The sequence below is a fragment of the Glandiceps talaboti genome, chromosome 15 (genome assembly GCF_964340395.1).
Source record: "Glandiceps talaboti chromosome 15, keGlaTala1.1, whole genome shotgun sequence".
NCBI lineage: Eukaryota > Metazoa > Hemichordata > Enteropneusta > Spengelidae > Glandiceps > Glandiceps talaboti.
The window spans coordinates 11,156,843-11,180,348 of NC_135563.1; the positions used below are offsets into that span (position 1 = coordinate 11,156,843).

Sequence of the window (23,506 nt, forward strand, 5' to 3'; positions counted from 1 at the left end):
TGAATGGATTTCTCCTTTAATCAATGCATCAAATATTGTATGTATACAGCTTATTAAAAAAGTTACCTTGTCATGCACACAACACGATTGAAAAATATTACACAATACACACAATGAACCACAAATATAACTGGTATGTTCACAAAACAAAGAAATTGCTACTTGTCAAGGTCTGGCGATTTATTGACTGCTTTCCATTTCAGACAACCTGGCTCGTTAGTAGCTGGCTGCCTTAATTAAAAATATACTTATTAAATAACACAATAACACTTTCTATATGGCAGATTAACTGTGCCGTTTTTTAATCATAAGCTTTTCATGTTGTGTGTATGATTACAAATATATTTCTATCTATGTCTGTAGTTTTATACAGAAATCGACGCTTCAAAAATTTATACACATATCACTCCATCTTAAAATATCTAGATTGCCTTACTCACAAGATAGATTTTTTTCCCGTCCAAATAATGAGGTAGCTCTGTTGTACTATATTTTCATCACCAATTCTTCCCATAAATGTCTTGATAGGGGTAGTCTTTTGTACAGAATCCTTTTGGGTTGTTATTTGCTGGTAATAAATGTGTTAGGCAGCCAACAAAGACTACAAAAGGTGCTAATAAAATTATATGACTTTGGAAGTGTGGCCTTGCAAGCTTTATGGACAACTTTATAGCACTGATAGACCTTTTTCTTTCATAGAAAATAGGCCGGTTATTCTTGATTATACGAGTTGAGTAATCTATACAGTAGTTTTATATTATACTACGCATATAGATGCATGGCCAGTCTGTTAAGCTCAAAGTCTGCTAAGTTCAAAGTTCCACTATGGATAGATGCACAGCCAGTCTGCTTAGCTCAAAGTTCTACTATGGATAGATGCATGGCCAGTCCGCTAAGCTCAAAGTTCTACCATTGATAGATGTTCAGCAAGCCCACTCAGCTCAAGGTTCTTCAGTTCTATGGATAGATGTGTGGCCAGTCCGATAAGTTCAAAGTTTGCCAGTCTGCTAAGTTCAAAGTTCCACTATGATAGATGCACAGCCAGTCTGCTTAGCTCAAAGTTCTACTATGGATAGATGCATGGCCAGTCCGCTAAGCTCAAAGTTCTACCATTGATAGATGTTCAGCAAGCCCACTCAGCTCAAGGTTCTTCAGTTCTATGGATAGATGTGTGGCCAGTCTGATAAGCTCAAAGTCTGCCAGTCTGCTCAGTTCAAATTGATACAGTAATATTATGATACAACATTTTCACAACACGTTGACCAGCATTGTGAGTCTTACTATTAGAAACATTCCAGAATATTCTACAGCATGTAAACATTCTTCAGCATGTAAACAATGCATTGTATTGTCATTACAGAGATCACAACTGCTATAAAGCAATCCATGAGTAGCAATATTGTGAGGTAAGGGTAGTAAAATAGAGGTGTGTCTTACTTTGTAACATTATTAAGATAAGAACTACTTCAGTTTCCTTCAAGATCCACTGTAATTTGCAAAGTAGTAAACAAACTCTGAATACTCTCAAAATTCTTTCAGTAGAAATTCTATTTTTATTTTCTTGACCCATTTTCTGGAATAGCAGTCATTTTCAATGACCAAGCCCTGTTTACCTAACTACTTAAAACTGGAACCGGGTAGAGCCTTACTTTATCAAAAGTCTCAGGTCACTATGGTAACTGATGTTACAGATGATCACGGGGAGAATTTTGTTGAATAAAATATATTTCCAGTTGAATTTAGAAATCTGGTGATGTTTTTCTTCAGAATACTGAAAACTGAATATATAAAAGTAGCTGGAATTTAAAATACTGATAAAACACTCCAATATAGAATTCTACTCAAATATCCAAATCCTTGATTGTGCATACTCTGAGATCACATTCAATATTGTTCCCCATAACATTTTTAATGAAAACATCATAAAAATTCATTATATTCACTTTATTGGCCAGCTACTTTATTAATCACCATTGTAAATGCTATGCTAGATTACTTTTGTACACTGTACATATTACATTGACTATATTTGGTACTCAAATTAGTTGGCAGACAGACATGCATCAATCAATTCATGAACAGAGGGGGGCGGAGCAGTTGCAATACACCTGGGTGTTAAAAGATATCCTAAAGAACTATGTCAAGTTGCTACTGAAAATTCCACCAGCTATATGTAATGATGTTACAGTTAACGATGCAAACTTGATCATCAAAACATTATGTATTATAAAATTGGTGAAATCAACATCATGCATCACTAAATATTTGAAAATATAATTTTTCTGAATTTTAGAAAGGGAATGGAAATCATGCATGTCTGTTTTCTATTTTAGAATACATTTCAAAATAACGAATGTCAACATTTTTCTAAAACTGAAATATTTAAAAACGTTCATCAATTTGCATACTCTTTTCACTTTAAAATTAAAATGCATACAAATACATCCTTGCATCTAATATTAACACGGTCATTTATAACAAGTGGGTTGGATTTCAGAACAATTTTCCTACCCACTCATCTTGCAAAATTGACCTCTGAAGGAATGCAGACAATGTTGTGAGCAAAGTGAAGTCAGCTGAGTTGATGACAGTTTGTTGACAGTTCCCAGGGACAAATACTGTACACAATCACTTTTGTGATGGAAATGTACCCCACAGTGCATTGATCCATGGATGAGAGGTCAAAGGTCAACTTATGCTTATCCAACCATTATGACACCCAATCATTAATGATATTCTTGATTATTCTCCTGGGTTTCATTATGAATAACTATACACTAATCATTATGTATGTTTTCTTGTCACAGACCACACATGCTAACAAAATTTAACACATTTTTTTTTAATGATATCTATCAATAACTAGGAAAAACAAAGTAACAATAGCAGATAGCAATGATGAGACTGAGCAGACCATCGGTCAGAAAGACACAAATATTTATATATAACAACATAATATCACACGGTGTACTAAATTTGGAACATTGGGTGTGTCTACTCATCTATTCATTCCAACCCAAACAACACTATTGACGTGAATACTAATGACTATAGTGAAAACAAAATATTATTTCCACAGTTTCAATTGATTTTGTTTTGTTTTCCACTGTATAGCAGTAAAATGCAGCTGTCAAATGTATACATGTAAAATGTAATACTGAAATACATTAGTATTAATATAACACTCAGAGCACCATTTATATGTATCAATAAAAATACAACCCTCCATTTGTAGTATATCAGTAAAAATACTAAAATACAGGTCTCCATAAATTATGTATTTCAGTAAAATACAACCTTCCATGTATTTCAGTAAAAATACATCATCCCATGTATTTCAGTAAAATACAGCCTTCCATGTATTTCAGTAAAATACAGCCTTCCATTTACAGCATTCCATGTATTTCAGTAAAATACAGCCTTCCATGTATTTCAGTAAAATACAGCATTCCATGTATTTCAGTAAAATACAGCCTTCCATGTATTTCAGTAAAATACAACCTTCCATTTACAGCATTCCATGTATTTCAGTAAAATACAGCCTTCCATGTATTTCAGTAAAATACAACCTTCCATGTATTTCAGTAAAATACAGCCTTCCATGTATTTCAGTAAAATACAGCCTTCCATGTATTTCAGTAAAATACAGCCTTTCATGTATTTCAGTAAAATACAGCATTCCATGTATTTCAGTAAAATACAACCTTCCATGTATTTCAGGAAAATACAGCCTTCCATGTATTTCAGTAAAATATGTAGTGGCTAGTCTTCCATGTATACCAGTAAAATACAGTCCTCCATGTATATCAGTAAAATACAGCCTTCCATTTATGTATATATCAGTAAAACACAGCCCTTCAAGCAGCTCAGTATAATAGAGCTGTGTTTGAATATCAGTAAAATATGGTCCCCACCTATGTATATCTGTAGAATACAGCCATCCATATGTATATCTCAGTAAAATACAGCCCTCCATTCATGTACATGTATATCGGTAAAATGTAGCCCTGTATTTTTGTATATTAGTAAAATACAACTCTCCATGTGTATATCAGTAAAATACAGTACACTATTTCAATTGTATATCAGTAAAATACGGCCTTCCATTTGTGTATATCAGTAAAATCCAACCCTGTCTACTACATGTATTTCATTAAAATACAGCCCTCCATTTGAATGTATATCAGTAGAATACATTAAAAATACATAACATACAAATGTACATACACATCATGACCTCACTTCAACCCAATTTCTCAGGATCTGTAACAGTTTATCATGAATTCATCATAAATTACAAATTTTTTTGTCATTTTTTTGTTAAATTTTTTCAAAATAAAATATTTGAGTCACAGTGTGCAGCATACCAAGTTACTTGAAAGACAACATGTTAGAATGTTCAGTTCATAGTCACGTTATATATTATAATAATATATACAAGTAGTTCTTATCATATTTCATAAACATCCAGTACATATATTTGCTGGTATCCAATAAATTGTCACTGAATCTGTGGAAAATTGATCATTTTACTGTGTGTTATACTATAAACAATTCTATGAAAGGTAATTCCTTGTTTCCAAATTCAGACGACATTTCAAAATTCAGATTGTCAACTTCCTCAGATGCCATAAGCTGAAACAAACAGCAACAATTTTTCATAAAAAGATGTGTGCACTGCAAGGTGTGGTTATAAATTAGAAATCCTAGTTTTCAAATTTCACACACACAAAAAAAATGTAAACAACTCACACAGACTGACATGTTCATATTGCTATGCATGTCAAGTGAATGAGTGTACATTAAAATATAGTGAAAGTTTGAAACGAATTGTCTTTGCAGTTACTTCTTAGTTTTGTGAAACTTGAAAGTCATACTAGTAATTGTTGACTGATACAAGTGACAACACAGAAGGTTTCTAGGATCAAATACTTGACGGATATGACAAGCTTTTTGGAGCACTATTGTTCTGTGGAAGGCCAGCTGACATGAGAAGCTTGTATAGTCTCATTGATATGCTAATCAATCACTTTTTGTAATGTTAATCAAAATCGGCTGCTCGCCAAATCAATACAAAATATGGCAAACAATGAGCTTTTTATCTGAGAAGGTTGTGTTGTGAGATGTTGTCAATAGGTAACTCAATACCAAAGACCTTTCAGCCTCCTCTCTGTTCCTGTTCCTTTTGAAAGTGACACAACACTGACAAGTGAAGGCATTCCACCAGGGTCACTATGCCTCTCAGACTTCAATACAAAAAGAATTCAGACTCTGACCTCTAAACACAAATACTTTTACAGAATATCTGACATCTATTTGCAGAAAAATTCCAGCACTAGATTCACTCACTACCAATAGCAGGCTTTATCATTATTAAAAGAGTGAGAGAGGGGGGTTCTCTAACACAACAATCAACATACAGTCATCTTACTAACTAACTGCCTTACATTTCAAATCTTCAAGTACGGTTGAAGAGTTCTGTCTGCCAGTACAATTTGAAAGAACTGTTCCAAGCACGTTACACAGTACATACCGGTACATACATACATACTAATTGACTACGGGAATGGAATAAAAGACCGTTTGTTCGTTTCGGCACTTTTCAAGTATGTGTTTGGCCAACCATTTCTCCATCTCATGACTGTTAATTTACACAGTATTATCTTTTTTGGACAAATTCCAAAAGTTTGCACTTTGCATCCTTCTTTAAATTCCTAGTGAATGGCGAAAAACGTACAATAGATTTCACAATTCATTGCTTTTGTTACTATACTGACCACCATCAAATTAATCCCAACACAATACCGGATTCTCATTTTTCCCTTCTTTAATACACTCTGAAAGAAACGAGCAGAATGCAATTTCCCTGTTGTTTTCTATCAGATCAAAATGGAAATAGTGACAGGAAGGGTGAGTGGGTGACCTCAGGACAAAGATAACAGATCATATCCGTAGAATGTTCCAGATTTTTATTAATTACTTATTCTTTACCTGACCAGTTACACAATAATCTACAAAAAATTTACGTGATATGGTGTACAAATATCTTCTTTTTTTTTTTTAAATTTCAATACACTGACAGTCTGAGCCTAGATGTAATCTAAAGTACCATCTTAAACAAATATACACGTAACAACATCAGTACTATTTCTGTAAACACATACAAATTTGCCATGGCAATTAACCGATCTCAATAATTCAAGCAATAATACTAGTAATAGATATCTGACTCTTTCCTGAATCATAATTACATGTACATTAATATTACATAATATTATGTCAATTTATTTTTGTATTACCTGGAACCTAAACAATAAACAACATATTCTATTCATGTCTGTAACAATCACATACTATGATACACTTCCCTACATATTTAACTCCACACACATTTTGTCCATTTTACTTATTTTTTTTCTGTTCAGATAAAATCCAAATGAAAATTCTTTCATTGATAATTACAACCTTCCTACCACATCAGTGAAAAGTAGGTCTACGTGGAACAGCCAATTTCAAATTTTCAGTGGAAATTAAATCTCAAAAAAATATAGTATGCTACTGAATGGCATTCTAATTTCTATACTGCTAGTACAAATAAGCAACTCAGCATACACACAATATAGGTTCCATTTTTACAACTGTCAATACCGGACTCAGTCTGAAAAGCTGTGTTGGAGGTTTGTGAGAATATGGTTACAGGAACGCAAACAGCGACCAATCTTGCAGATTATACTATAATTGTTACAATGGCTGCTTAGTTGAAAATTATTGTCTTGAGACAGTGGAAACTGACTGTCTAGAGACAAACAATCATCTGTAGGATATGAACTAATGTCATGACATCATCTCTGTCTGGAATTTGTAGAATTATAGCAAATAGCAAGTCTTTCACCTACTGTCACCTATTGCATTGACGTCATCTATTTAAACATGACAGCCTGGTATTTCATACATCTCTCTACATCATATTATTTGCATTTTGATGATTTCAATATCTAGTCAATAGGAAAGAAAACTCAAAGCAAGGCCCCAATTCCTACGACTCATCATGGTGTTTTTTTTCCACAAAGCCACATATCTTAATAGGCTGCGTCTGATATTTGAACCACATGTTTGTTTGTTTTTTCTAGCACTACTGTTTGAAAACAAAGAATTAATTCTGTATCTCCATGTTTTATCTGAGATACACACTCTGGAATAGCATGTTACTATATAATTTGTTGAATATAAAATCTGACACACGATAACACAGATAAAAAAATAAATAAATAAATTACGACATACATGAAGCAACCTATACGAGAAGAATATACCCCATAGGTATTATGCAATGTTTATGAAATATTACTAAAATCAGTTTTGTATTGAGACAAGTCTTTGAAATATTAATAAAATGGGGTGATAATCTTACAATGGCAAGGAATCTCAACGAAACAATTTTTTCAAATTAAAACTCTAACATCGAAAGATAGAAACGCCATGTTTTTTATGAATTACCTTGGGTTTTTTTGGTCCTGATTATTATATTTCTGTTTGCTAAGTGTTCTGTCCTGTCAAGCATACCTGTGTGCCCAAATTATAACCTGAAAATTGTTACAAATTAATAGCAGCTAAAATTGGCTACCACGCCTTTCAGTAACAGGTGAGCTTAATGATCTATTTTCCTATCCTTGTTTGGTTCATGTTGCCAGGAGGTATTTGAATAATTCTATTTCTGTTGTGATGACTCAGTCAATAAGCTATGCCAGTGTGTTTTCTTGCTGAAGACAAAACTGTTACACAGCATATATTTAGTTAACATCAACTCATTGCACAGCTTACTGTATAATCGTTGAGGCAATGTTATAACAATTGACACAAAAAACTCACTGACAATGTCATCTAAAATATCAAATAGGGCTGAGCTTTGGTTGATATGAGAAGAACACCCTGGGGAGCCTCCATTCAAATAACAAAGTTAACTGCATTTGTAAAAAGGGTATATGTAGTGGGTGAGGAGGGTTCATATTAGAGAAACACCGTCCCTGGTAATATTATACACAACACCTAAGGATTTATAATGAAGCTGTCAAATTCATTTTGTAAACTTACAGTAAAGCAAGATGACAATCAAATAACTGAGGTCAAGATAAATTTATGTTAATTTTAACAATTAATTTGAATTTGAGCTTACTTATCCTATTCCAGCTTTAGACAAACTTTAGTCTTCAGACTACACAATTTATTGGGTGTGTGTTTTTTTTCCACCCATATTGTAGACTATTGTGGCTAAGGGTTATTATATCAGTGTCTTTTCTTTGACAATATTTCCCTATAAACATATATATTCACAATCGATGTATTAGCAAAACTTGTACTTTATAATATAGAGATAGACACTTGAACCAATTCTATGTACATGTATGTATTATAATTCCTGAGTATTTGTACAAACACTGGACATTCATGACAAATGTAGCTGTCATTTGTTCCAACATGTTATTGTTGTGGAAATTAAGGGGTGTGCATAATTTATGGCCAATATGGTACACATGCGTTACCTTTGTACCAAGTTTGAATGAAATTGGCTAGTGCATGTCACAGATATGGTTGGCCACACACGAATGCATGGACCCCATTCCTGCAGCCCCTACGGATATCACTTGATGGGATGAATAAGTTATATTGAAATAAGGTACACTGAATCAGCTTGTCAATTTTGATGAATTGTCCTATCGGTGGAGTTACTTTCAAGGAAGAAGATAAATCCCCATTTTACTATTCAGGTAGGATTACCTACGTGAAGCTTTTTAAAAAACATTGATCATTACTTGCTTACACGGAAAAAAATATATAGATGATACTATTTGATAGTCGGGAAAGTGTCATTTGATGGTAGAGAGAGAAGTACAGTACAGCTCATATCATACCACAGTAACTGCAAGGACAAATGAAGATTTTGTTTGACTTCTACACTGTGTAAATACCAATAGGTCACATTTCCTTACAGATGTTATGATAAAACGAGTGGAGATAAATCTTTGCCCAGGGCCAAAGTTGATAAACAGGCTGGGTCAGACATGTCATTAATTTTAAGAAATCAAACCCAGAACAAATTTATCATGCAACCTTCATTTGTATTTAGTGTAGGGTTTTCAAATTTAAATGTTGTCAACCACCTAGCCGATGAGATACATATTTGACTACAACAGAGTTTGCACTTCTGAGTGTCTAACAGAAAGTATTTGGCTACAGCAGGTTTTTTTTCTACTTCTGGGCATTTAAACAGAGTACAAACTCCAGACAGGTTTTCTAGTTCAGACTATTTAATGGATCACTGGTAATATATGCAACCCTAGCTCTCAGGGTTAATAATAGGGCTGCTAACTGACGGTTTACATGTAAGGTTATATGGTTGTTTTTCCCATCAAAATACAATGCTGAAATGTGATGACCACGACTAAAACACTGGCTGAAGGCAAATGGCAAAATGTCATTCAATCTACCATCTAGAATATCACCAAGAAGTTGCATAGAATTACCATGATGGGAGGAAAACAGATGGGTCTCTGTTGTCTGGTTGTCACGATACATGCTGGCAAACCCTGTCATGTTTTTTGGCATCAGCTTCAACTGATCACACAACAAATGATGCAACATCAAAATATTTTTTTCTTCTTCTAAAAAGCAGAATATGAAGCCCTGTTGTTAACATCAAAATGTTGCACAATCAAAGTAAGTACTGATTTACAAGTTACCATATCGATAAGGTGTTCATTATGAGGCGAATATACAGCTAAAATGTTAAAACTACCCAAATAATATGCGTGCCCACGCACACATGCATATGAATACGGCAAACACACACACATTGTTATTTCTAGGTCACTACACATCCAGCACTGTTCAATTCAAATATATTTTACTTGCAAAATGAACTGATTTTTCTCGATATATTTTCCCTTTAACTAGACAAGTACACTGGCGTCACTGACTAGATTGCGTCTTTACGCAATTTCCCTACTGTCCCTCAATTAGAATTGGAAATGATTACGGAATATGTTTCATTTAGACTCTCCATTAGAGTAACGCCACTACAAGATGTTGCTTCCAGCTGGTGATTACTTGCTTTCAATATACTCCCTGCCTGACCTGGTTCAATATCTGACAATTTCACAATCAAGATATTCACCAACGAATATTCAAAATAAATAAAATTTACAACCATTATTGTAGGCTACTTTTAGCTTTATAACAATTTCTGTTACATTATGCTGGTGAAAAACATTAACACTATTACATCCACACCTAGTTTTTTTAATTACATTGTTACACTTCAGGGCTTGTTATATTGTGTAATATTGCATAAGATAGCATTTCTGTCAACATGTTAGGGATTGTGTACTATGATAAACAATATTAGTAGTGGAGGTGATAATGTCTGGCAATTAACATGTACAAAACTTATTTATTCTCCATTGTCAATTTCACTTTTATTTTTAGTTCCACTTGCTGTTTATTCACGATATAACAATGTTATCTAATTTGCAGTCTTGAGAGATAGCATACACAATTTCTATACATGAGGCACTCCTCCTTCACACAGATCTGCTACAAGCCAAGCCTTCTTACCTAATCAACTCCTCAAACTAGATAATGTCACACCAAATGCCTACAGATGCAGTACTCTGTCTGAGTCAGTAGAAAGCTTTAAATTGACCAGGTTTCAAGGTCACATTAGCTGTACATCATGATATGGTTACCTAGCAGGTTGTAAAACGGTCATCGTCAAAATACCTTGATTATTTACATGTACTTTTTTTATACATAAAATAAAGTATGGCCATTCTGCATATATGAGGGTAATATTTCACAGTGGATTACAATGTCTAGATAATGTACATATGTATAACATGTCGTGTTTGACAGCTAGCATAAATTTAGATGATGAAGATGATGACGATGACATAACGGACATTTTATGACAGGCATGTTATGGGAATGTTTTGCCTCTACTCTAGTGTGAGATCTACACTTCAGACAGTTTTAAACTGGACAATACAAACCATAAAATATTACAACTGGTAATTTTCTCAAAGTTTAAACCCTGTTGATTGCCAATCCATTGGCGGTTTATGACAACCAAACAGAACAGTATGTAAGGGCTGAGGTCAACATTATAAGCAATTCAAAATTCATGTTTTTTGTCTTGTTACAATGTTAGTTAAAGTGTAGTTTCAGCTTTTCATTACTCTATTGTTTGGAAGATAAAGCAGTAATCATCACAGTTATAATAGAGGCAACATGGCATCACCCTATTGTTTGACCTGAGCTTACATTATCTCAAACAACAGCTACTTTCCGTTCATGAATTTCACGTCAAAACAGTTTATACAAGCCAATAACACGTTACAGATATTCTGCCAAGTCTCTACCCACGTCAGCTGCACACCTATCACCACAATCTTGTCCTTTCAGAGTAGTTTCAACAAAATGATCAATATGTCTTTAATTTACCTTGAAAGACAATTTACTTTTCAGCTGCAGACAAGATGAATTTGAAGGCATAATCAAAGTTACCATCAGTACTGTATAATGATGTTGTTTCCTTCGCACTGTTCAGTTGCTGAATATAAAAACAACAAATATACACTGACTGAATGGACTTGTTTGGATGTTTATTTTTGAAACATTATAATGTCTTCACATAGTTAAAACCATTGCTTTTCAACTCAGTGTAGCTGAAACTATTGCTTTCCAAGATTAATACTCAATACACTTTTTGGTGGAATGAGCTGTCATCCTACTGTGTATTAAACATGGTGTATATATATGTAACCCTACATTTTTGCTAAAAGAAAGTTTTGCAAAGTTACAGTCTTCAGCTTGCTTTCAAAGAATAATTTTGACTAACTACCAGACAGATAGTGGTACATTGCGTTCACGTACAAGAAGGCATTTTAGTCACTACTTATTTTAGTGTTTTTGATTTCGAGCAAAATTGGCGAAAATAAGGTCTTTAACGAAAATTTCCAGATTTACAGTATACCATACCATGTAAACTACACATACATCATTTTTGACAGCTAAACAAATTTCTGCTTCTGGTTTTCAATGATCCAAATGACCAACTAGGTCACTGATAATGACATTCACACTTCAGACATGTATTTACTGGTTCCAATATTGTGTGAAACCTCAAAGGATATTTGACACCAACCTGGGCAGTAGTGGGGTTGTATACTGTAAACCTGGAAATTTTCGCTAAAAGACCTATTTTCGGTCGAAAACAAAAACATTGACTGGTATGTGTCATACCTCAGACAGTGTGTGTGTGCATCATGTGTTAGCCTGGAATCTAAGCGTGTCGACGTCAATCCTTAAACTTTCACTCTTGTCCGAGTAGGAAAGAATTGAAGTCGACAAGCTTAGATTCTTGGCTATGCATATTATGTATGAATGCTATGAAATCACTCCTTTCTGTGTATAGCTTTTCATTTTTCACAGTTTCACAATTCACTTCTACACTGCTTTTCAGTTAGATGAATAACTTAAGAATGTTATCATGGGTGTGACGCGGAAACAAAAAACATGCCAAATTTCCAAAATGGAACAGTGCGCAGGGCATAACAAAAGAGTCAATTATTGAACATTCATACCTGCATGTTCAGAAATAAAAGTTACAATCAGCCATTGATACATTCATAACACCCATTCATTATCATTTCAATAATAATTTTCATATCAACTGTTGTCTCTTTACATCATAGCCTAATTGGACATTTTAGATAAAGGCATCGGAGAAGTCATTAGAATTATGTCTATCATAACAATGTCTACTTATGGCAAATCTCTACTTAATTTATTCTTTCAATACACTCCCATGAAAGACATCTTAATGAGGATGGCTATTTTTTTGTTGCAGTTGATGCTTGACAAAGTTACTGATGAAAAAATACTGTCTACCACAACCTAGTGGAGAAAACAATGAACAGGTATAATAACAACAGCCCAAAGGAAACATGCCCAGGTGAATACTTTCAGTAAAGACAGACAAAAGACACATAATAACCTGTGTACAATCAAGTAACAAATCATGGCGTTTTCAGACAGAGTGGGTCCTGGTATATTGCACACTGTCATTACACACTGGGGAACCAAAAACTGGATAAACAAATTTGGATGATACATATTTTTTCTCAACCAAATAATGAGTTGATCATGTACTGTAGGTACACTTTCTCCATGTAGCTTGTCAAGGTAACCTCAATCAAATCAATACCTTGCGTTTCAGTGTTAACTATACTGAATTGATTCATTCAAAATACAAAGCCAAAACAGGGTTTTCAATGCCGTCATCTCAACCCTATTTCAATACAAATTACAATGCTGAGAGGTTCAAGTATGGATTTTAATTGGTAACTTCCAGCATCATGTGCCATGAATATCAACATTACAGTTTGGTTCTAATCCTCTACAAGGTTACTTACGTAAGTTACAAGACGTGATTACATATCAATTTATCTTATGGAATTCAACGTTTTGAGTGACCTGACATGTCTAAGTTAGTAGATCTTTAGTCTAGTTCCTACAGTATACCAAATCACTCTAGTATTAACTGACTCAAGACTACCAAGTCAAAACAGTACTAACACTCAAGAATACCAAGTCAATATACAATGTAGTACTAACAGACTCAAGAATATCAAGTCAATATAGTACTAACAGACTCAAAAATACCAAGTCAGAATAGTACTAACAGACTAAAAAATACCAAGTCAGAATAGTACTAACAGACTCAAGAATACCAAGTCAATATAGTACTAACAGACTCAAAAATACCAAGTCAGAATAGTACTAACAGACTCAAGAATACAAAGTCAATATAGTACTAACAGACTCAAGAATACCAAGTCAATACAGTATGAACTGTCCAGAACACAAAGTCAAACAGCAACAGACTCAAGAATACAAGTCAAAATAGTGCTAACATTCACAAATACTGGAGTCAACGTAGTACTAACAGACACATGAATGCAAAGTTGAACTAGTACAAACAGACTCATACAAGAATACCAAGTCAAAACTAGTCAAGAATACAAAGTGGAAGCTATTCTAACACTCAAGAATACAAAGTACTATACGTCTATAGTATACATAGTAACAGCCTCCACATCAAACTAGTACTAGACTCGGGGGAATACCAAGTAATACTGTAATACTCAAGAATACAAAGCCAAACTAGTAGACTGTCTGAAGGAAACAATGCATCTGACCACTGGGGAATACAGAGCATATAATCATAGTATTATATGTTGGATCAATGTACTTTCAATTTTCTTGATGACAGAAGAGAAACAGAACATGTTCACAGAATGGAAGTCAACACACAATGGTATTCAAATGTGTTTGCATTGGATCAATATTTGCTTGCATTCCAAAGTACAGCTGTGCATATATTAAAAAATATGATTGCTGAATCATTTTCCTTTCTGGTTCAATTATTGAAAAGTTGATGTACAGAAATGTTTTGGCCAAATTTGATTATGCTGGTAGATACATGTAACATGTATTATATTTTTAGTATCACAAAGAAATGGTTGTTTAGTTGTAGAAACAAAATTGACAAGGACGATAGTAAACAACCATAAATCTTTGGATTCAGTATAAACTTATGAAATTTTGATAAAATGCGATGAAGGCTTCAATTATTTGACAGCTTAGGTGTGCACTGTACAGCTTTATCAATAATGAATTGAAATGTCTGCTGTAAAGTGTTAGAAACATTTGTCAAATTGTGTTTAGTCTTCACTTCTATCCAAGTTGGCAACCACTCCACATTGATATAATCTGAACAATATATTACACATGTTGACATGTAATTTATAACGATTCCTCTTATTGTTACCATCAATGGATTCCTTTATTCCCAGGATTTCAATTTATGATATACAATACAGTTCTTGAACCCTTCATAGTGCAAGTATTCACCACAATTCAAAAATTATTCTCTGCAATTCAGCAAGTACTCTAACATGTATGTATTCTCTACAAGTACGATTCAACAAGTATTTTCAACAATGTAACATGTATTCTCTGCAATGCGACATATAATTCCCTTAAATTAATGTAACATATATTCTCTAGAATGTAATATGTCTTCTCTACAATGCAACATTATATTCTCTACAATGCAACACAGTCTACAATGCACCTTGTATTCTCTACAATACAACAAGTACATGTATTCTGAGTCTAGTGTTAGCAGTGACAGTGAATCTCAAAGATCTCTCTTAGACATGCTTCCATACCACGGGTAGATCTACACTAATGTATTCTCTACAATGCAACAACTTCTTAAACAAGTATTCTGAAACATTTTGGTGAGATGATTATATAAACCAACAATTAAATGGAATAGCAAAACCCCACCATCACCCGCACACTGGAAACTACATGTGGGACTTGTATATAATTTATAGAATTCTTTACAATGAACACTTTGGCAATATTTTACTCATGAATGGTATAAATAGACGAACATGACAACACAGCTTAGCAGATCTGTCATGATGGCTGGCAGGATTGAAAGTACCCTTACAAATAAAACTTGCATTATTTACGATGTTTTGAAGCTATGTGTCTTGTGTACTTTAGCAATGCTTTTATGCACACTTTTCTTGGCAACACCAAAGAACACAACAGCCCCATAATATATTGTGATTTGACAAGGAACCAGTTCACAGGAGTGAACAATAACTCTGCTTGAAAGAAAATTGCATACTTGGCAGCCCATCTGTAACTATAACAAAGTTTCTTTGTTTTCGAACAAAGTACACATAAATATCTCTCATGAAAGAACCTCTGTAAATTTTCGATGTACTTTGACCCAAACACCAAATCAAAGTTTTGACCACTGCACCCACTCAACTCTTGCGATTTGTGTCTTTCTATAACTTGTCTCAGGCCAACATACAGTAGTCAACGCAGACCTTCCAGCTTGGCATGCAACGGATCAAATGATTCTAATTACATGTGTTTATTCCAATCTCATGATTTTGACATGAACTTCAAACTGGCTGGGTCAGCACTTGTACCTGTCAATTACGACCTGATGATGGTTCCAGTACATCAACAGTGTAGAATTTTCACCAAGGCGGGGAGAAGTATTAACCCACACTTCTATACTCATGTGGGATTCAAAACAATCCTGATGACACAAGACCACTATGATTGTCACAATGTGCCCTGATGACACAAGACCACTATGATTGTCACAATGACATGTCCACTTGGGTTCATACAATGTGATTCATCTTCCCTATCTGACATTGAGGATGTCATATGGCGAGGTCAAGCTATTATAGAACTGCACTATCCCCTTACAAGTGAAGTCCATAGGGACACTTTTTACTATGTACAACACAAAGTCCCAGAAGGCAACATTGCTGTCATAATTTGACACTTGATCAGCTGCATATTATATCACAGTATGTTACCATATAAGTCATTATCAAAGCATCTGATCTATTACAGACAAAGCAGATAAACATTTAAAACAAAATACACCTACACAACACAACAATGCAACCTATGGGTGAATATAAATTAATTTGTCAAATAAACCTACACATGAACAGAAGGCTGAACTGATTTTTTAGAGTGTGTACATTTCATCTCGTACATTTCCTGCACATATATTTTGTACATGCCTGTCCAAAGCAGATATATACAAGCAATTTCATTTGCATTTATAGTGGTACATTTCTTCCACCTACCTGATTCATTTCCACCAAAATGTCAAGAGAATTCATCAAATAGAAATAACAGATTATTTTTGAACTTATAAGAGCTCTCTGGATTGACCTCATTTCATATTCAAGTAGATAGGTGACAAGGCCAAAGTCACAGGATCTCTCTACAGGACAGAGGTGATTTATCTTTGATAAATAGATAATACTTTGTCCTTGCTTTGGGAAATTCCACCTTGTTGGACTGGAGTACAAAGTTTGATATCATAAACCACTGCGGTTTCTGAATACATTCTGTTCAATTTCCAGTTAAACCAGACAAAATTTACATGAATTTACAAATGAACACAATTTGGTGCTGTTATAAAAACAAGGTTACTGGACAATTTCAACTCAACTAATCATCAGTATGAGCAGTACAAAGAATTACAGTTTCTCTAAGGCAACACACGCAGTTAATTCACTGACTGGAGCCACTATGGGGATAATTTGATTGAATTTTCATCAAATAAAAATTGCACATCAGAGATAGTTTACAAGCTTGTTGGTACATAGTTACACATCGATAGGACAAGCAGCACATTACATGCGGCACAAAAATTCAGTTGAACTACAATGAACACAGCAACACATCAGGTACCGCTTCAAATAACAAACACCACTTTCCTTTTGGCTGCCACTTCACCATTCACTTTTATTGTTGACTTCAGAGACAATAGGTTGTCATTAAAAGGGAAATGGGTCTTGCTGGGCAAAGGCCATGTATTGTTCCAAACAAAGCCAACTATACATACCAAACAAGGCTATTAAAACCAGCTTTTCAAAGGCAAGCATTCATTTAATACAAAAAACATGATGGTAGCCTTAGACACTGAAAGGGGCAATACCAATGGAAAATCAATTCCAGCACTTCTGTCTATCATGAATAAATCAAGCAATCCATTTATAAGTAACAATGGGAAAACCTCTGAAAGACATGAACTTAGATTAATGGTATCACAACATTGCATCTACCAAGCAAATATTTCGACATGTACTATGGTCTAAATTCATACTACTTTCTACACTGTTGGTGTTTTATGGGCATGTGTCAGCATGATTTTTTTATCTGTTAAAATCAACAGTACCAACACAACGGGTGGCAAAGCCTGGCCACAAAAATGGTTGCCGACCAGCAGACCAATCCTTGCATTCCCAATTCATTCAGGTCTATTTTCAAATAAAATGATTTTGATGGATTTAGCCTCATATACATTTTATGAACTTTCTGACCAACATGTAATTCATACCCAGGACTGCCTACTTACTTATGGACATTTGACATTTTCATCATCCAAGTGTTCTCAGATAATTATGATACTATTCAAGTTTTTGCATCCGATGGTTGCTAAGCAAAGTCATGTCTAGATGGCTTGAACTCTTGTTATTACTATTAAAAAGGGCTGGTGTATGTTGTGTTACTTTTAACTGAGGTAGCCTTGAGGCAAATATCTCAAGTTACCACTTCAAATGCAACATTTCAGTTTCTGTATTCTAGTACAATGTACATACCAATGTGTACCATGTTCTCATTAACTTGATCAAGCATCTGATCAAGAGTCCGTCTGTAATGCGAATAGATTCCATAGTTTGGCTTGTTATCAACTTTATTTTTAAATAACTATATCTGAATGATTCAATCACTAGTTTTGTAAACACAGGAGTTGCTTGATAATGTGATCGGTGAAAACTAATGGTGTGTTTCATTGATGAATGAAACATCAGTTCATATAAACTATCATTTACATTTTCGTCTTCTTTTCCAACATACTCTACCAAGCTCAGGGTCACTATAACATTACAATGAGAAACACAACTTTCAAGGTTTCTCTGAGGGTAACACCACCCTACCTATCAATTCAGCAATTATTAAATTTCATGAATCAACAATGTTCGAGGTCACGTAAATCTTTTCATTATGCCGACACCGCTTTCCGTTTCCTGCTTTACTGGTGTGCGAATGCATACATGTACAACCCACCCTCGAACGATAAACACTAGAGGAGCTAAATAAGTTAAATCATTTGAGTTCTTTTAGGATTCTCGATATTTGTTTAATTCTAAATGGAGAAAACAGTCTTTTCTAGTGTTTGACAGAAGTTACTCGTCACCGCTACTAAAAAATGTCTCGCTAACGTTTTGGCAACCACGGTACACCTTTGAAAGAATGGTTGTCTGTAATCCGCACACAGAACCTTACAACTACAAGTTACATCTCACACTAAACAATATTCTGCTGTGTTTATTTGTAACTATTCAACTAACGTTATACTTGTAACAACTTTAAGTTGTACTACCCCAAGTCCCCACCAACATTTGCATTATTTAAGTTAACGTGTGTAAAATACTATTCATTTTTGGACAACGAATACGATGGTGTACTGATTGCAATTGACGAGCGATGGAAAATATCCAGTCGTTGCGTGTTTTCTCTTCAATGTGTGTAGGTTTAGTTTTAACTTCCTCTTTCGTTTCGATGATGTGACCTAGCTAAGGATTTTTATGCACGAAGTATTACCCACAGTCAGTATAGTACGAGGTTGCCAACCGGACAAGCCTCAACAAAGGGCCAACGGTAAATATACATTCCAACAGATTTCATCGGAGTGTCAACTGATGACCTACTACTAACGATCGCCGTGTATGTCTAGACGTGTTTTGGTGGTGAGTGTACATGAATAAAATAATTTTTGGGAAAACTTACCGCGAGATCTGGGTTAGACTGTCCACTGGTCCAGTTATCCACGGCCCGTATTCTACCAGCTCGCCAATCCCACTCCTCGATCTTGCTGAGTTTCAGCTTGGTCGAGCTGGACACGAACAGAAATCGCTTTCCTACAAGTTCCTCACGAGGTTCAATACCCATGTCGGCAGTCTAGGCTAACATTTTCCTGCGAACCGCCTGAAAATCGGATGAAATTCCGTGGCTTGAACTTCAGTATATCGTCTACTAGCTCGCTCCGCTAAAGATATCCCAGCGTAAGGATAATTCGTTAGATGTGATGTGTGGAGGTCAGGAGGGTAGGTCGCCGAGGTTACTATTTTGTACTTCCGCTGTCAGCGGCAATGCACTTAAAGAAAATAGTTCCTCAAATTGACAGCAAAAAAATAGATACAACTATGTTGAATATTAAGGGATATTAAATGAACTTTTTTGGAAAGTATGAAACTTCCATTCAATTAGTTTTAAAGAGCAACATTTGAAACAATATATTTTCCAATAAATATTATAATAATTATCCAAATGTACCCTAGATATAAGTTAATCTTTATTGGCAGGAAGCACACGATGGACTCAAAGCGTGACACATATCACAGGAAAACAAATGAATAAATGCGATTTAATAAAAATACTTTTGTCATTGCTAAATATACAATAAATGTGAAGGCTGTGTTATTATTAAATTGTTCACGATGAAAGGCCAGGCTTTGTTTATGTCACGTGACGTAGCTCTGACATCAGATATCAAAATGGCGGAGCTGTAAACGAAGAGTATGAGCTTTGAAATCTTCAGTTTTTCTTCCGCTTTTGCCATTCGTTGCGTAGTCTTCTAGATAATCAAGTGTTCCCAAAATGGTTTCGTATATTATTTCTCGTCTTGTAATGTAAGTATTTCGAAACTTCTTGTATATGTCAGACAAATACAGGTTGAAACTTTATGGATAATTCGGTATGATTTGAATGGCAAATCGAAATGTACGTTCGCCGTTACCACATTGAATCCGATGTGTTCATATTTAGGAAGTCCCTGTTTGTGTTTGAAAGAACTCTAAACTCATTTCTGCCCGATTTCAACTTTTCGTTTTTGATGTATGATTGGTACAGACAAATGGCACAGTAGAAAATTGTGATTTGATATTAATTAGTTTGAAAATTTAACGTTGTTGACGTCTCGTTTAAAAAGCTGTTATGGCATTATCTAGTCACCTAACTTCGTAATGGGGACTCGAACTCAGTTCATTTGCTATTGTTTTGGGTTTGAAAAGGCGACAAAGAATGAACCGTTGTACGTGAAAATAGTTGTATTGATAAAATATGTCTGTTTTATATTGATAACATTCCTCCATTTATTGATTTAATGTGAGTGTGTTGATAGTCCGGAGTCAGTGGGGCTGTAGTTATCTTTGAAAGTTTTCGTCCCGTCATATCCAAGTAAGCATTGCATTACAAAACTTTCATGACAACATTTTGATAGCAATTATGGATCGTGATAAGATAAGCCAGAAATTGTTCTCAGAAATAGATTTATAGAATTTGATTTTGTTCCTTCCACAGTCCAAATAGTATGTATAAGGCATGAAATTTAAAATTAGACCCCATCCATAATTTAGAAGTCTTATCTATATTGTGGTGTACAGTCACACTGGGTTTTTGAAAAGCTGAAAGGAGTTGTAATGTAATAGTCCAGTTGTGGTGATATATTATATGAATATTATGATTATTAGGCTCATGTGTTGTGTGTGTAATTGCTACAACCTTGGGACACAGGATATCAATAACACATAGGTTGTTTTACTTTCACGAAGTCTGTATGCATATGATCCATTTTATCATCAGAAAAATATTTTAAAAAGACTCTTCAAGTATACTAATATTGAATTGAATTGAATCAAAATTTATTCCACCAGAAAATGAAAACAAAATATATACATTCTTTGAAAGTAATACAAAACAGAATTCTGGTGAGGGACTTGGAATAGTTCCTGAGGAACTAATCAAAGTTCATGGACGAAACATACAAGAAAATTGAGGCTAATTTGGGGTACGAGATATAACAACAAAAATACATCTGTGAATAGTGATGGAGATTATACTAACAACATGTACTATCCAAGTATCTAATGTAAACCCACCATCACCACACCCCTCCACCACACACACACACACACACACACACACACACACACACACACACACACACACACACACACACACATTCATCTGTTGAAAGTAATGTTACTCCATATTAATTGTAATCTCACAAATCGACATCATGGAGCCATGGCCTACCATATAACATTTTTCTATATTTTTTGTGTTACCAGTAGTACAGTGCTTCAAGTATATTTATGGCCAAGTACCTTGCAATAAAAGGGTTCTACTATTTAAGCCTCATAATACACATTACAGAAAACACTAGTATGGGTAACAACTTTAGTGAAAACTGAATTTGAAACCACTTGTTGGTTTTTACGTACAAAAATGTAATACTTGTTATGATCATATTACTTGTGTTCTGTCCGAAGTTTGATGGGTTAGGCGTATCAAGGTTTCCAAAATTTGAAAATATTCACAGTAACATTCATCTCATTTTAACATTGAAAGATATTGTGCAGACGAGAAGAAAACTTGTCATATTTAATCTGAATATACCATTTGTTATCTCAGTCAGAAATAATACATGGCTCTGCAATATATGTTTTTGGTGAGAGTGGCAAATGTCAAACTACGTGCAACTATTTTGTCAAATGCATTACTGACTCAGACTGTCCTTGGACCATGCTATGCTGCCCTATCAATACTCTACTGGGTGATGTTTTACAGGAGAGAAGAGTACTTGGAATGGAGTGCATTCCAGTTTGATATGACTTCTAGCTATTTGATAAAACACTCTCTGGCCTTCAGATATTGTGACTGTTATACTAAAAAGAAAGTTAAGTACTGAGTACTTAACTTTCTTACTGAATTGCAGGTCAGGTCAGATCAGGTCACATAGAGACATCTTAAGAGGGTAGATTGTTTAAAAATAAGATGTTTGCAAAATCCAAACCTCATGGTTTCCTTATACTGCCTACTTTTGACATGTGAGTAATATTACTGAGGGTGCATTCATGTATGTGATAGTGTTTGCTATCTAGCATTGTCAACAAAATATACTGAAATTCATCAAATTCACATACTCAGTCTATATAAAGCTGTTGAAACTCCGCTGTTTTTCCCAACTTGTGTTTTTTTGTATATAAATACCCCTTGCAGAGACTCCAGGAGATTAATTATTGTGTAGAATCTGTACTATGTATAGTTGTTTGTTGTCCTTTCTGACAGAAATCACACAAATTTGCCATGATGTATACTTCAGTAAACAAACTGACTGCAACTTCATGAAAGTCATATCATATTTAGATTCCAACAGAAATTCTTTGATGATGATTTTACTTTGTTGTAAGAGTCACTAGTGTTGAATTAGTAGAATCACTGCAGTGATACTCTGATGTAGGTCTCACTATGCAATTGGTCTCTGTTGTCTCTGTAACATTTTGCAGGTATATGACGGTTTGTTGTCTGTTTAAATTATGCCTTAATGAATTTTATGCAGGTATGATAGCAATGCAAAGTTATTATATTACGTAAACCGTTTTGCAATTTATGGATCATCTGTTGCTGGGTTCAATTGCTGTGTTCTCAGGCCTGTATAGAATTGTGGGTGAAATCCAATGAGGAATTAGGGTGTACTTGAAACATTTACAGACTGTATTAAGTGTAAACTATTCAAGGCAAATTAATTTCTAGCAAATATTGACCTCAAGGTCAGGATTCATAAGTAGTCTAGTGATGTCATACACCGCCTTGATGAGTGACTTGTATAAATTGATTTAACTGCATTATCTGTCGTAACTAAGCAAAACTAACCAGGTTTTGAAGCCGTTTTACTTTGATTTAGAAACTGTTTGGTTGTTGCAAGTGGATTTGGTTTTGAACTGTGTTTTTGGACAGTGGAACCAAGTTTGAGTCAATT

General features: G+C 34.5%; 2 protein-coding genes across 5 annotated transcripts in view; one reads left to right on the top strand and one right to left on the bottom strand.

Moving 5' to 3' along the window:
- Positions 1-19,719, bottom strand: part of LOC144446800 (putative JmjC domain-containing histone demethylation protein 2C) — a 98,705-nt gene extending 78,986 nt beyond the window's left edge. For all 3 annotated transcript variants that reach the window (XM_078136636.1, XM_078136637.1, XM_078136635.1), the window contains exon 1: positions 19,474-19,719. In XM_078136636.1, the coding sequence (XP_077992762.1) occupies positions 19,474-19,635 (162 nt within the window). In that variant the 5' untranslated portion in view covers positions 19,636-19,719. The remainder of the gene's footprint in view (positions 1-19,473) is intronic.
- Positions 19,720-20,244: 525 nt separating this feature from the next.
- Positions 20,245-23,506, top strand: part of LOC144446388 (receptor expression-enhancing protein 1-like) — a 41,818-nt gene continuing 38,556 nt past the window's right edge. For both annotated transcript variants that reach the window (XM_078136135.1, XM_078136136.1), the window contains exon 1: positions 20,245-20,375. In XM_078136135.1, the coding sequence (XP_077992261.1) occupies positions 20,344-20,375 (32 nt within the window). In that variant the 5' untranslated portion in view covers positions 20,245-20,343. The remainder of the gene's footprint in view (positions 20,376-23,506) is intronic.